The sequence below is a fragment of the Ylistrum balloti genome, unplaced genomic scaffold (genome assembly GCF_031769215.1).
Source record: "Ylistrum balloti isolate Yb309-2 unplaced genomic scaffold, AGI_CSIRO_Ybal_v1 Utg371748, whole genome shotgun sequence".
Taxonomy (NCBI): domain Eukaryota; kingdom Metazoa; phylum Mollusca; class Bivalvia; order Pectinida; family Pectinidae; genus Ylistrum; species Ylistrum balloti.
Window position 1 is genome coordinate 55339 of NW_026782876.1, and position 16642 is coordinate 71980.

Here is a 16642-nt window from a genome sequence, read left to right on the forward strand (position 1 = left end):
TTCTTTGTTATTTTCAGGTTGTGAGAGACAACAAAGATGTCGATAGCAATTGCACAAGCCAAGCACATCTTTGGTCTCAAACCAGGTGTGACTGGCAATATTTGTTATCATGATGAACAGACCATTGTTTATCCCTCTGGAGCAAATTGTATTTTATACAATATCGACCAAAAGTCGCAGAAATTCATTCCTGGCACAGATAAAAGTGAGGGAATGACAGCTTTGGCTGTCAGTCCAAACAGAAGATATGTAGCTATTGCTGAAAAGGGCGAAAAACCTACAATCACAATTTATGATCTTCACAGTCTCCGCAAACGAAAGGTCCTTAGCTCTCCAGATGTTCAGTCAAATGAATTTGTCAGTTTGGCATTTTCTCCAGACTCCAAATACTTGGTCGCTCAAGGAGGAAAACCCGACTATACGCTGCTGTATTGGACATGGGAAAAATCTAAAGTAATGGCTGTCACAAAAACATCAAACCCGCAGACCAACCCACCAGTGTATCAGGTATAAACTGTAAACTTCTATAGACCAGTTACCAGTATTGTTAAAATCTTTTGAAAGTTACTTTTCTTTTTCAGATCATAAGACTCTGTCTGCTAATGAGTAGAGTTTCTGTTTACTGATTTACATACAAGTTCCATTTTATAAGCCTGTCAAAAGCCTACCCCATGATTTTGTGTTCAAAACGTAGTAGGAAACTGTTAATTTGCATTTTTTCCTGAAATTATTGGTCATGTTTGAGATACACAGGTAAAGCAGTTTGGTTATGAAAAATACATCATTACATCTATATATTTATAAACTACATAACAATTACATTAATAGTAGAGAGATAAAATTTGTGTAAATAAAATTTCCTGATTTCTGACATATGATTGCCAGGTAATCAACTTGAAAAATGCTGAAAATGCAAAAGTACTACTAATTCCAATCTAACACTACAACTTTATAGAAGAAATTAATACATTTGTATCTGAACACCTGTCTTAAAATCAACAACACTGCCATGTTAACAAACTACTTACATTTCAGCAAATTCCTACTTGGAACGCATTCACAACATGACCATACGTAAACACAATGAAAATTTCACTTCCTGTAAAGCTAGTTTTCGGTGTGTAGACACAGATTTGAGTCTTTCCAAATAGTAATCTCCAACACAATGCAAAAATATTATTCTGAAAAATGTGAAACCCCACATTGTCCACTTCAAGATGACGACCGATCAGAACAAAATTGATATGTTTTTCCATATTTTTTTGCAATAAGCATTAAATTGTTAAAAAAAGAATTTAAGTGCTTAAAATTCCATGTCATCAGATTGTTGAAGCAATAAAATATCTGTATCTTTGTTGTTTAATTAGGATAATAATTCATTTTTATGTTATTTACTAAATTTGTAATCAATTAGGCAATTGGACCCTTGGGTCTGCTGTTGAAATAAATTATATAATTATAGATAAATTAATGAACAAGTAAATAATGATTAAAGTATGATTTTTAATGTTTACAGGTTAGCTTCAATCCTCAAGATAACACCCAACTCTGTGTCGTAGGAAATGGCATCTTCAAACATTTTCGCTACAGTGAAGGGAACCTTAAAACTTTCAACTTCCAAAAGATGGAGCCACAGAACTATCTGTGTCACGCCTGGGTTTCAGAAGAGCGAATCATTGTTGGGACCGACACTGGACGACTGCTTCTTTTTGAAGCTGGTGAATTAAAAAATGAATTTAACATTGGAGCTCAACAAAAGGATGCTGGGTAGGCCAAATTACAGACAATTATAAATTCTTTTGTATTTTTCTTTAAGATTCCTGATTTTTAGAATACAAAAATATGATATGGTACAAAGCATCCTTTCCAACCTTCCTTATTCAAAGCAGAGTGTGGATCACCTACAAATCCTTTCGGTTATTCATAATTTCAAAAATCCCTTTTGTTCACCAGAGTCTAGCTGCAGAAAGGTAAAGATTGAAAAAAAAGAGGTTTAAAATGTATGTTCTAAGTTTTTGAACTTTGCAATTTCCTTAAGAAAAAAGTTTGGCAATTATGACACAGAAACAGATTAGTTTGAAAATTATAAAGTTGAATGAATAATTTTTGTGATTTAAGTAATTTGTTATCTGTTCATTAAGAAATCTATCAACTTTATTGAAAATTTGTTAATATCAAGTATGTTATTCACACATGTTTTTTTTATCAATATTTAGGCGACCAAATGACGGTGAAGAGGCTTCTGCTATCCCAATCATTCCACAAGTTTCAGCCATTGTAGCATACTCCAAGGGTTTTGCTTGCTCATGCGGACCTGGTACTGTACACTTGTTTGAAAAAACTGATGATAAAGATTTCTTCAAGAAAACAAGAGAAATAAAGGTGTGTTACAATCTCAATAACACTGACTGTTTTGGTATCAGTACTGGTTGATTGATTACGTACTGCTTTAGTAAGAATGATCACAAAATCTTTTGAGAACTTATGTTCTTGCTTTCCTCTTTGGCAAAGATAGTGTTACATGCTATAAAAATAGTGTTGTGCCAGTAAAACATTTTATTGGTTCTTAGACATATCAGATATAGGTTTTATGAAGCATTTAAAATTCTGACTTTAACAGCTCTAGGCTTAAAAATGTGTGAACAATGAAGTCATGGTTTGGAACTAGATGCTCTGGGGTTTGGTTACAGAAAAAAAATTTGGTTTCTGTTCAAATATTTATTGAATTTCAAATTGAAATTTGGTTGATAAAACCACCAGGATATAAGCAGACTTGTCTTAGGTATATGTAAATTGTATGTATTTGTAGTTTAATGTTTTTTAATATGAAGGTTTGATATTTTTGAATATTAAAATTTATGATTTTGTTTGCTTAAAAACCAAGTCAAAACACCCCCCGACCTCCCCCCCAAACAAAATCACAAAGTGAAGCAAAAAGAAAAAAACAAAACAAAACAAAGATCTGAGTGGAGTTGGTATCAGAAAAAAATGTTTCTATGGAGTACCTGACAGAAAATTAAACCACAATTTCCAGGATGATAATCTGGTGTTTTATCAACTGAGCCGAAAAAAGCCTGTTCTGTCAGCTGAGTGACAGAGACCATATTTAACACTATATAAAGTAAAAGTCACATGGACTTGCTCCAATACTGACAAACATTTCTTGTTTAGATCCCACCAGACAACAACAGTGCCGACCCAGCAAAAGCTCAGCAACAACTGATAACATGTCTCACAGTCAGTCCGTCTGAGGAGACCCTTGTGTCCAGCACTGACCTTAGCCAGCTCTACTATCTAACACTGCCGAGTGCAGACCTTGGAAAGGTAAAGAAAAACCTTAGAAAAAAGAGATATATGTATGTGATTCAAAAGAATGAAAACAGGGAAAAACTAACTGTAGTTTATAATAAAAGTTATCTTAAGTTTATTGTGAAATATTGAAAAAATATGATTTCAAAATCATGATCTAGGGGTGTGTATTTGCATCTACATAAATCCAGAAAACAAAAAGTCTTTTAGTAATCATCAAGGTTATAAAAAAGGATGATATAATTACATTATTGTTGTACTTTAAAGGACAATATTTCAATAATTTGAAATTCTTATTTTTGGAGCAAATCAGCATCTGTCTATAAAGATGAAATTTTGTTGTTTTTGTTACTGATGATGCTAAGAATTAGAAAAGTGTAAGAATATATTCTTTATTATTGTGTTTTTTTTTTTAAAAAACAATTTTAGAGCGAGGGTGACCAGGCTCATTTTGAAGTACTAGCTCAGTCGTTCCACTACGGTCAAATCACTGGTCTGGATGTTTGTATCAGAAAGCCTCTGATTGCTACAAGCTCTCATGACAGATCCGTCCGAATCTGGAACTACGAGAACTGGTGTGTAATTACTTTCATTCGAATAGTGGCATGACTCATAACATATAAAAGCACTTGACTTTGTTCTGAATTATCGGATACATTGAAATTAAGAAATTTACTACATTATGGGGCTAGTATGATTACTTTTTTATCCTCAGTCACCTCTGTCAAAATATAGGCCCTTAGCATCACTGATGAGTCCTAGAAGGACACAACAGCTGTATGGTGCAGTTTAAATCTGTTTGGCTCTGTTGTATCTAACTCTAAATTTGTATATAAAGGTGCTATAGACATGCATGTTTTTGTACATTCTTTTTCATTCAATGCAACAAAGAAACTGTTTAAAGCAGATTCTAGTGAAAAAATGATCATCACTGCATATATTAGGTTACTGTATTACATCAGAAGTGAAATAACTATTGACTAAGTCATTAAAATCTATATATCATTTAACAGTAACCTGGAGCTGTATAAGGAATTTGCTGAGGAAGCATACAGTATTGCCCTCCATCCCTCAGGTCTGTACATTCTTGTCGGCTTCAGCGACAAGCTCCGTCTCATGAACCTTCTCATTGATGACATCAGGACCTTCAAAGAATTCACTATCCGTGGATGCAGAGAGGTACAATTTGACATCAATTGTAGTATTTATGTGTCCTTTTTTTTCAGTAGAGTTGTGAATTAACTCTCCATAAAGTAAAAGAATAGAAAAACTTTTCAAAAATGTGCTTTTTTTTTAATTAGATCTTCAGTTAGAAATTATCTGATATTTGTAAAAACTTATTGGTTCATGTTTATTACAGTGTGGTTTCAGTAATGGTGGACACTTATTTGCCGCAGTTCATAGCAATGTCATACAGATCTACTCCACATCAACATTTGAAAACACCTCAAACCTGAAGGGCCACAACGGTAAAGTCCGCTCGATTGTTTGGAGTGCTGATGACAGTAAAATGGTGTCCTGTGGAGGAGACGGTGCCGTTTACGAGTGGGAGACTTACTCAGGGAAGAGGGTTGGCGAAAGTGTTCTCAAGTCTTGTGGTTATACTGGAGTTGCAGTCACACCAGACGGAAAAGCCACTTTTGCCGTCGGCTCTGACAAGTCCTTGAAAGAGATTGCAGATTCACAGGTGAGTGCAATCTGTACTAATTCTATTCAGTTTTGTTAGTTAAATATCAAAAATTCAAAATCTTCAGAGAAATTTTAAAACTACAGTCACATTGTGTTCAAGTGGTGGAGATAAGTTTAGCATAGAAATTTAATAACTTATTTTTGTACTTGATTTTTATTATTCATTATTAGAATTAATATCACAATTTTGTGAAATGTTTGTAGATCCTTCGTCAGATAGAAGCTGGTGACATGACACTGAGTAGTGTGGCACTGTCCCATTCTGGTCGTATGTTGTTTGCTGGTACGGTCAAAGGAACATTGTGGTCACTGAAGTTTCCCCTTAATCCTCCAGGAGAGTGGACAGAACACTCCGGTCATGGAAGTCAGATCACCAAGGTAACAATGAGAATTCATGTGACAGAACTGTGACCTATCCCTAACATCAGAAAGTCCGTTAACTGTAACACTACATGTTTTAGAGTTTCATTTTTTTACCATTTGTTTTTTTGAGAATGAAAACCAAAATTCTTGAAAGTTATTTGAAAATGAGAAAGCCATAGCTTATTTCATAGCTTCCATGAAAAGAAAAAAAAACATGCAATAAGTGGTTTTGAAAATATAAAAAATATTGTGACATTATGTTTGTTTATAATACAGACACAACAAAATCTGAATTTTATTAGATAAACTTTCCTGTTCTTGAAGTCAATGTCATTAAAAAAAACTAAACACATTTATACTGTAGATCAAGAATCGTGTTGGTCAGATCAAGGGCTTTAACATTTTATAAATGTAATTTTTCCTCCTCATTTGCAGTTGACTTTAGTTACATTGTTTTCTGACAGATGAAGATAAGCTATGATGACCAGTACTTAGTTACTGTATCCGAGGATGCTTCAGTCATTTTGTGGAAGATCCAGGACAAAGAGGGACGTGGTCTGAAGAGGGACAAGGAAGTGGGCTGGGCTGAGGAAATTCTCATTACAAAGAGTGACCTTGAGGAAAAGGTAAAAGATTTACATAGATATGGCAATCAAAAAGCATTAGCTCTATAATGTCTTGACAAAATGTATGTTTTTGTACATAAATTGTAAAATGCTCTTGCATTGTTGTTTAAAGAAAATGATGGTTTGATAGAGACCTAAAAGCAGTGTTAGCTTTTATTATTTATCTCACAAACTATGATGCTTAAATGACATTTTTCATATCTCAAAGAACTCAAACTAACCATGCTTTATCTCATTTCATTCTTATACCTACTGTCAGTCAGTGATGTTCAAACTTTCCCTCAAATATTTTTTATTTACTTATCTTATCAATAAGCCCATATTCAGAAATAAGCCCGCCCTTATCTCTTGCTGTTCAAAAGGAAGCTGAAACTAGTAATAGACCTGTAACAAGTCTTTAGACCAGGATTTCTATGTTTGCTTCCTGGGCCCATTGAAGGTAAAATTTCAAACAGAACGAAAGTCATAGGAAATTGATTCCAACAATGTTTGTATTTTGTAGAACACGATGATGAGTGATCTCAAGACAAGGAACGATGAACTGAAGCTTGAAAATGATTATCAACTACGTCTGAAAGACATGAACTATAACGAAAAGATCAAGGAACTGACAGAAAAATTCATCCAAGAAATGGAAGCTTTAAAAACTAAAAATCAGGTAAACAGGCAAAAACATCATGTAAATGAGTGGTAACATCAGGTAAACGGGTGATAACATCAGGTAAACGTGATAACATCAGGTAAACGGGTGATAACATCAGGTAAACATGATAACATCAGGTAAACGGGTGATAACATCAGGTAAACGTGATAACATCAGGTAAACGGGTGATAACATCAGGTAAACGGGTGATAACATCAGGTTACCGGGTGATAACATCAGGTAAATGGCGAAAACATCAGGTGGTAAATGGGTGGTAACATCAGGTAAACGGGTGATAACATCAGGTTAATGGGTGATAACATCAGGTAAATGGGTGGTAACATCAGGTAAATGGCAATAACATCAGGTAAATGGGTGGTAACATCAGGTAAATGGCGATAACATCAGGTAAACGGGTGATAACATCAGGTAAATGGGTGATAACATCTGGTAAATGGGTGATTACATATTTACAAATATGTATAAAATAGAATGTGTGTGTGTGTGTGATGATAAATTCATCTAAAACGCTCTTTTGGAAATTTTTTTTTAAACTTTTGACATTTTCACTTCCTTACATCAAAAGTTTTGTAAGAAAGCTCATTGTTAGAAATAGCATATCATAATGTTGTTTATATACTAAATGTAAAACAATATAACAATTTTAGACATAATTATTATCAAGATAATTGTTTTTTGATATTTTTGCCTTCAGTCTTGTTTTTCGGTTCAATTTTGAAAGAAAACAAATTATTTTCTTTTGAAAGGTTTTGAAGACCGACAAAGATAAGGAAGAAGCAAAACATGAGGAAGAAATGAGAGAAGTGATGGATAAACACACAAAAGAGCTCCAGGATCTTGGTAAGACAAAACTGAAGGAATTGGTCCATTAAACACTTTTATGTCTGCTAGAAAGTTTTTTGCTCTCATATTTCCTTTAGATTTCATACTTTGTTTTTATTTCCATACTGAAGAAATACGTAGAAATGAGAATTCTCCTCTGCCTTGTTTTGTTATCATTCATTGGTTTTGTGTTATGTTATCATCTATCAAATCTTAAATATACAGAATCGGCCAACAACCAGAAGCTGATGTTGGAGTACGAGAAATTTCAAGAACAACAGAGCAAGACAATGAAAATGCAGGAAGAATATGACCGCCTGCTCCAAGAAAAAGAAGAAAGCAAAATGAGGGCCATGGAAGAACTGACTGAGTACTATGAGACAAAACTCCAGGAGAAAACCACTCAACTGGAACAGGTATGTGTTGATCTGTGTTAAAATAAATTATCTTAAAAAAAGATGAAAAAAAAAAAAAAAAAGTTTTTGTACAGTTTTAAGGTAAATGAAAAGTGAAACAGAATGTGAACCTGTTGATCCATGTTAGCATAATTTTTTCCGCGGAAAAAAGGAAAATTTTAAAAAATGGAAAGTTCTTGAAAAGTTTTAATTGAAAGGTAAAGTGAAACAGAATGCTTAATATATACCTCCACACTCCACACTGAGGCCATGATCTAAACCTTTTATACAGGCTCATGATGAGGCTAGGCAGTCACTGAAGGAATATGAGGAAACTAAGAAACAGATTGAGGAGGATGCTGATCGAGAAATCCTCGATATCAAGAACAATTATGAGATCAGACTTCGCGCTGAGAAAGAGGACAACATCAAATTAAGAGGAGAAAGTGGCATCATGAAGAAAAAGGTAGATTTCAAAACAGTCATTTTTTTAGTTCAGCTTGGAGATTCAGACTCAGTTCCATTTTTGCTTTGGATATTTGTTTCATTCCAGATTTTTTAGGAAATAAGTCTGTTTTTATTGTCTTAAACTGATGCAGGTACAACTTTAATGTCGACATGTGAATTTTAAGTCTTTATATTAAAATCACAATACCTTTTATGTATCATATCTAAATCATACAACCTCACAAGAAAGGATAAATAAGCAAAACTAAATACAAGTTAAATAATTATAAAACAATTAAAAATTTTATACTGAGAAGAATGTGATTTATTTTAACACCCAAAAAAGTACCAAAATGACACTAGTGTTTATTGAACAGCATTCAACTGAGATAAAGGTGTTCTACTTTTTCCTCACCGAAGTTGATCAAACAGAACAATGAGAAGGTTTCTTTCTTGGACCCTCAAATTCTTATGATTTTGAAATACTGAAGGTCATATATCTGAGAAAAAATATGTCCCCTGTGATTAGAAAAGATTTATTTTGTAAACAGACAAATCTCCAACATCATGAACAATGCTTTTTATTTGTAGTTCACAAGTCTACAGCGAGAAATTGATGATCACAAAGAGGAAATTAAGAAGTTTCAGGCAGAAACTCAGAAACAGACAAATGTGATCCGTAACATGGAAAAGGACATTATGGGTCTGAAGAAGGAGATCCAGGAAAGAGATGATACTATTCAGGACAAGGTAAGGTTGATATCTTACTTTGGTGATGGAAATACAGGGGAGGGGTTGGGGATATAGAACCCTCTGTGTTAGGGGAGGGGTTGGGTATATAGAACCCTCTGTGTTAGGGGAGGGGTTGGGTTATAGAACCCTCTGTGTTAGGGGAGGGGTTGGGTATATAGAACCCTCTGTGTTAGGGGAGGGGTTGGGTATATAGAACCCTCTGTGTTAGGGGAGGGGTTGGGTATATAGAACCCTCTGTGTTAGGGGAGGGGTTGGGAATATAGAACCCTATGTGTTAGGGGAGGGGTTGGGTATATAGAACCGTCTGTGTTAGGGGAGGGGTTGGGTTATAGAACCCTCTGTGTTAGGGGAGGGGTTGGGTATATAGAACCCACTGTGTTAGGGGAGGAGTTGGGTTTATAGAACCCTCTGTGTTAGAGGAGAGTTTGGGTATATAGAACCATCTGTGTTAGGGGAGAGGTTGGGAATGTAGAACCCTGTGTTAGGGGAGGGGTTAGGTATATAGAACCCTCTGTGTTAGGGGAGGGGTTGGGTATATACAGCACTATACTGGTTGGTAGATGTAAAAGATTGAATTTTATGTACAATTTGACAACATAATATTTTCTGAAATTTAACATGTTTTACATCGTAGGTCTAGATCTAGGTCAACCAATAAAATTTAACTTTGTCGTAATTGATTTATAGGAAAAGAGAATTTACGACTTGAAGAAAAAGAACCAGGAATTGGAGAAGTTTAAGTTTGTGCTAGACTACAAGATTAAAGAATTGAAGAAACAAATTGAGCCCAGAGAGAACGATATAAAGAGAATGAAGGACCAGATACAGGAGGTAAAAATCATCTGTCACCAAAACATTATCAAAGCTCCAAAAATCAATAATTTTACAAGAAATAGCCAAATTGTCTGTTCCATTTCACAATCCGTAAAAAAGGGATGCAATTTTTTCAAAACAAAATACAAAAATAATATTGAAAGATAAAAAGAAATGTCACATTTTTTTTTCTTTTCTTTTTTTCCCCCAAAGTGTTTGCAGGCACATAACACTTATAAATTCTTGAAGAAAACAAAAGTACTGTGTCAAATATTTTGCCAATCAGAATTGGTTTGAAAAGGAAGGTAGCATATGTCTCTGATTTTTATTAGAGATGTACCAAATTATCTGGTTACCATGTTTACAGATGGAGAGCGAGCTTGAGAGGTTCCACAAACAGAACACACAGCTGGAGCTTAGTATAAAGGAGCTGACACAGAAACTCAGGGCTACTGATAAGGAGATGCACCAGGAGAGACAGAAGGTAGGTCAAGGTCATCATATCAAAAGGTTAGGTCACTATGTAGTAAGATCAAGGTCATATCAAAAGGTGAAGGTCATCATATAAAATCAAGGTCATTCTTTTATGAATTCAGTGTCAGCATAATAGAAAGTCAAAGTAATTTTATCACAGATTTAAAGTCATAACACCATAGGCCAAGATTATTGTAGCACAGGGTCAAGGTCATATCACACAGACAGGTGAAAATTTAATAGTCTTTTCTTTGAAAAATGCGTCAACTGTACAATGTAAATTTAGCCAATAAAAATTCATGATAGAAGTTTTCACAGCATGAATGTGGCTTTAGATTTCATCAATTTTTGTGCTGCAGGTGCGTGATGTTGAAGCAGTGGTGAAGAGATTCAAGACAGATCTACACAACTGTGTGGGATATATACAGGACCCGAAGATGTTGAAGGAGAGCATCAAGGCTTTGTACTCTAAACACGTCCAGGAAGATGTGGTAAGTAATAATAATCAAAGCCCAGAGATTATATACAGGAACTAGTGGTAAGTTAAGAACACAGTGTTTTTATTGGTTTACAGTGGTATGAATGCAATAGGATGCAGATATATTCTGTGTAACATGTTAGAGATGTATGTCCTTTTACAGCACCCTTTGTTCGATATAGACACCAAATGATTTGGTGAAATAGTCCCTTTTATAAATCACCATTTCTTGGATAAAACATTCTCCTGTTTGTTGAGACTAAAATCAGGATTTGGCAAACAGTACTATGCATTCTTATGTACATAATTACATGTATTCATGTTCAGATCGTTCATAAATGTTCATGTCCACCTCATCATATGCCGGTTATTTTTCAAATGATTATCAATACTGCATACATTTAAATAAGGGCATGAAGTATAATGGAGATTTCTTGTAATATGAAATCAATGAAATTGAAATAAAAAGAGTAACTTGAAAAGATAAATGTGTTACAAATTGTCAGTAATCAGGTACATATGTATAAGTAGTACACTAGACTATCATTTACTGAATCACATTTTTCATTACCAATACATAATAAATTTAGCAAATGCAAAATACTGCACTATCATCATGATTGACAACAAATACTTTCCCCTTAAGACACAACCTGTCAGTCACTTCAGTAATAATTCCCTTTAAGTACAACTTTTAAACAAAAAATAGACAAAAAATAGTACAGTGTGAGGAAAATATGTTTTCTTTCTAGACGGAATCAGCCAGTGTAGACGCCGACATCCAAAAGGAATACAGTCGACAAAGGGAACATCTGGAACGATCCGTAGCCTCCCTCCGCAAAAAACTTTCCAAGGATTCGGAAATCCACAGAGCAGACAATGTTAGAATTATGCAGGTGAGTTTTTCTCTTTAGACATAAATAAAGTGAAATGTAGTTCTCACATTCACAAATTAATATTTCAAATTCTGATATTTTAAATTTTGAATATTTGGAATGATACTCATCAAAATTCAAAATATGAATGCTCTGCATTTTTTGCAGAACATTTAATGCATGTAATATGAAATTTTGATGTTTTTCATTTCTTTCTTTTCAGGAAAATGTGTCTTTGATCAAGGAAATTAATGATTTACGTCGAGAGCTCAAGATAGCTAGAACACAAATCCATGATCTTGAAGCAGCAATGGGACTTCACAGCAAGAAGAACAAAAACGATACTGCAACCATCGCTGCCATCACAGCCAAAGGACCAAATGCTCTTATGGAGAAGGACATGGAAGAAAAGAATAAAATCATTGAGATGCAGATGGTAGAAATTCGACGTTTACGTTCTGAGATATCTGACTTAGATTTAGGCTCCAGACCACCATCATCTCATCGTCTCCCACCTGTACAGTTAGTGTCATGATCGGACAAGTATTGGACTCTGCTGGATTCATCATGAGAATATTTTGATCATGCTTAGAGTTAAAGAAAATGGTGATATGATAAGCCTGATAACGTATACGGAAGACATTCACATATTCTGAAAATTTGTGCTTTTGTATGTCAAAATATCTGATCACTGTATATGATGATGATAGGAAGTAAAAACAATATTTTGAACAAAACTTGTCGGGGATCTTGACGGATGTTTTCAAACATGTTTCATAAATTAGTGTGCACTTCAAACAAAGCTGCTATTTTGAGAAAAGTTATTGTACTTAACCCTGCTGACTTTCTGTCAACTATTTTTATATTGTATCAAGCAGTTGTTTATTAAATATCTCTTAAGAAAAACAAAGTACCATAATTCTATAAAGGAAATATATTTACTCACTCTGCTGAATTGCTGAACCAAAACTGGACATAATTTTTTTTTTTTTTTTTGCAAAAAATCATTTTTTCTCATAATATAAAATTTTAATATCACACCATGTTAATGCAGGGAGATAACTCTGTGTATATTAAATTTGTTGATTATATATTTTATGAAGTATCTTCATTTTCTTTTTTTGGGGGGGAAATGACAGGTTTTATTCAGGCTGTGATAAATTCAATGTTAACACTATGTATCATTTTCCTGGCAGATTTTCATGCTTTCCACATGTTTACATTTTTTAATAAAAAATAATCTGAATTTTTTTTTCAGATTTTCCTTTTGAAACCTTGTATTTGTTAATGATATACTTTACTGAATCTAAAAAAATCTTGAAATAATACAAAGTTTAATTGTGGAGGAAATATTTTCAGGAAAATATCTCTCCTAATTTTTACAATATTTAGAACTGTAAATTGTGTACATAAAATGTATAATATTTTTTTTTATAGTCTACCACACTGTTTATGTGGGAGTGCTGTAAGATCAAGTGAATTCTGTGATAATCTTATGTATAAATAATTTAATTAAAATAGTTTTATGGATAAAAGTTTTTCTTTTATTTTTGAAAGTAGAAGGAGAATGTGACCAGGTGTTTGGGGAGAATAACCGTCTTATGCTTTATTGTCTACACCACCATGTTAGTCACTGTCACATTTTAAAATGACAACAAGATATACAACAATGTTACCAACACGCAAACCAATGAGCATCAAACATGCCCAGCTTCATATCGCACAAAGAAATAGAATATTTCTCAATACTGGGATACCTAACATTCCAGTGAGATGACACTACAGAAAAAGATGTCATATTACATAACATTTTTATATATTCAGCCCAGATATACCTACATAAATGTGGAGGTACACAACAATGTGGCTCAGCACAAGGGCTTGGCAACACAGCTACTTAACATCCTCACTGCATCTGTATTTACAAGGTTTAGGCAGGCATGGTAAAATTTATGATTAGGAACATTTTATATATAACTCGGTTATAAATCGCACTAACAAATTTCCTAACTTTCTAAAGCAAGGTTTGTTTTCATTAACTATATCTGTTTTACCCATTATAGAAAGGGGACATAGAATGTTAAAAGAATATGAACATATTGTCAGCTTAACTCCAACTCGAAATTTATCAAACCATGGCAACAGAGTGATTACTCGGGAACTCCTGAAAAAGTACAAGGAGAATTAGACCAGTTGTTCCGGAAGAGTAACCGTCTTCAGCTTGATCAGCGACACCTGCCATGTAAACCTTGGTCAGTGCAAGCAAGTAATGTCAGGTTTTCAATGAGAACAAGGTATTAAACAACGGAACCTATAGGCAAACTAATGAGCATCAAACAAGTCCAGCTTCTTATCACACAAATAGAATATTTCTCATTGAGATCATTATGACGACAGGCAAACTTTCCCATAATTCAAACGGACATTCCTAAAAAAGTACAATAAATAAGACCAGGTGTTCTGGAAGGGTAAGATGTCTTCTGCTTTATAAACCACACCCGCCTTAATAATGTTAGTCTAAGTTAAAATCAGATTATAAGGTAAAAAATCAGAGGACAGGCGAACAAACAAGGGTCATTAGAAAAAAGGACAGAAAATTAAAGGTGATTAAAAGGGGATTTTTAGATCAATTATACGAAGACGTACTTTGACCAGAAAAGAGATTTAGACATAAACAAAATGTAAACAGATAATGAAAATAAAATGTAATGAAATAATTTATTAAGGATAAGAATTACGTATTTAACACCAGAAGACTTGAACGATGTTCACATCATTACACGTATATTCATTAATATATAAACAACACACAAACGGTACCACAACTGGCTACCAGTCCCAAAGTTTTTGTAAAGAATTCTAAATTCTTATATTAGCTTATCTCCCCCGAACTTGAAGATGAAACTCCAAACAATTATCAAAGAGACCAAAATTATGAAGTACAATTTTATTTCAATATTCTAGGTCGAAGGAAACAGTTCATTGAATTTTTCCTGAAATTATTTGAGACATACAGGTAAAAGAGTTTGGTTATGAAAAATACATCATTGCATGTGTATATATATATAAACTACATAACATTTACGTTAATAGTAGAGAGATAAAATTTGTGTGAATAAAAAATTTCCTCTGATTTCAGACATGTGATTTCCACGGTTACCAACTCAAAAAATGCAAAAACACTGCTAATTCCAACTTAATACTACGACTTTATAGATGAAATTTATTTTTGAACACCTGTCTTAAAATCAACATCACTGTCAGTGTAACAAACCACTTTTATTTCAGTAAATGCCATCTCGGAAACATCTAAACACCATGAAAATTTTACTTCCTGCAAAGCTAGTTTTTGATCCGTAGACACAGATTCGAGATTTCCCAAATGGTAATTTCCAACAAAAAGCTAAAATATTATTCTGAAAAAATTTTGAATAAAACCTTTATAATGGAGTATTCCAATGAAGAAAAACAGCATGGCCACACCAGAGACGTATATATCACATGTCTCTGGCCACACCGATAAACTGTGTACTGCTACCTTAGAGACGGTGATCTGTCTTTGCAAAACCGGTAAAGTCTTTGCAAGTTGGTTATTTCCGCTATCCTTGTTTGGCTTACAACATGATTGGAGTGTTTGGACGACGATTTGTTTGGTGCCGTTTATATTATCAAACTTGTGTCCTGTTGACATGATTTTGATGAGTTCAGCTAGCCCCATCATTTAGTCTCCGAATTTTGTCGAAGATATTTCGGCCAATTTGTAATCTTCTTTAAGCCCCTAGCATCACTGCCGAGTTCAATATTCAAAACAAAACAGGAGTTTAATGTAGTTCCGTTCAGAGTTTCGTAACCTTGAACCTATTTTTTAATTGATATTTGTTCTTCAATGGTAGAAGGCAAGGTCTAAAATTTATATGAACCGCTAAAAAACACACTTTCTTTGAATTATGAGTCTGGTATCTCTAAGTCTGCTGCCCTTTTGGTTCTAAACTCTAATTACATTACTTAAGTTTATTTTGTTTAATAATTGGATTTCCTTGTCGTCAAATTCACAAAAATGAACAAAAAAGTCTGATTCGTGGTAAGTGGCCGACAATTATTCCCACGACAATCAATCAAAGAACCAAAAACACTTAGAAATAAGGATATATAAGCAATATGAAAACCACAAATTGTTTATTTAAGTAAATTTATCACTTAAGATATATACACCGAAAATTGAAAAAGTAGAATGTTGATAACAGTATGTATTGAAATGATATATTAGATGTGTTTTTAACCTTGACTGTTCACAGAACGACAAAACGTAATACTGCCCCGGGAACACTCTGTGATCATGTTAATATTGATATACCCCGTGATGCTTCGATGGTAAACACAACTCGCAACGATAATGACCTCCGTCATTTACAAACACTCTACGTGTTTAGTTAGATTTATAATTTATTAACAAAACGTATCTGAAGGTATTTATCCCGTGTTTATTTTTAAAATATAAGGAAATGTTGACGGATTTACAAGATTTAAGGTGTGGAGGTATCTGGGCGGAATTTCTATTTGAATGAGCTAATATGGAGATTTAAATGAAGATATTTCAAGCTGACATGATGAGGAATCTTGTCACGACTTTGTACAGATGGAATGGAACACAAACCCGTATCGTCAATCCCTGCTTATTTACGATATGACGTATACCACGATTTTAGATACAAAATCATTTTGATCGAGTTATTTTTTACGTATCTTTTTAACTTTAGGATAAATGGAAAGTGACAAGTGAAGCGAAGCTAATGGTGTTTTTTTAATTTAAAACGCACACATATATATATATATATAATGGTAGACTTAAATGCTAGCTGTTTTTAATGAAATAAGTGGTTTGCTTTTTCTATGAACTTTGATTTTTAAAACAAGTGTAACCCCAGATACCCAGA

At 33.8% G+C, this 16642-nt stretch overlaps 1 protein-coding gene across 1 annotated transcript; it reads left to right on the plus strand.

Moving 5' to 3' along the window:
• The first annotated feature begins 36 nt into the window (after positions 1–36).
• Positions 37–12341, plus strand: LOC132563495 (cilia- and flagella-associated protein 57-like). The gene is made up of 19 exons (XM_060228254.1): positions 37–507; positions 1517–1767; positions 2217–2382; positions 3172–3324; positions 3739–3884; positions 4323–4488; positions 4670–4996; positions 5203–5376; positions 5826–5987; positions 6490–6645; positions 7398–7491; positions 7699–7889; positions 8161–8334; positions 8907–9065; positions 9756–9899; positions 10249–10365; positions 10715–10846; positions 11586–11729; positions 11932–12341. Exons 1-19 carry the CDS (start codon positions 37–39, stop codon positions 12241–12243), a joined length of 3639 nt encoding a protein of 1212 aa, XP_060084237.1. The 3' UTR covers positions 12244–12341.
• Positions 12342–16642: the final 4301 nt, after the last annotated feature.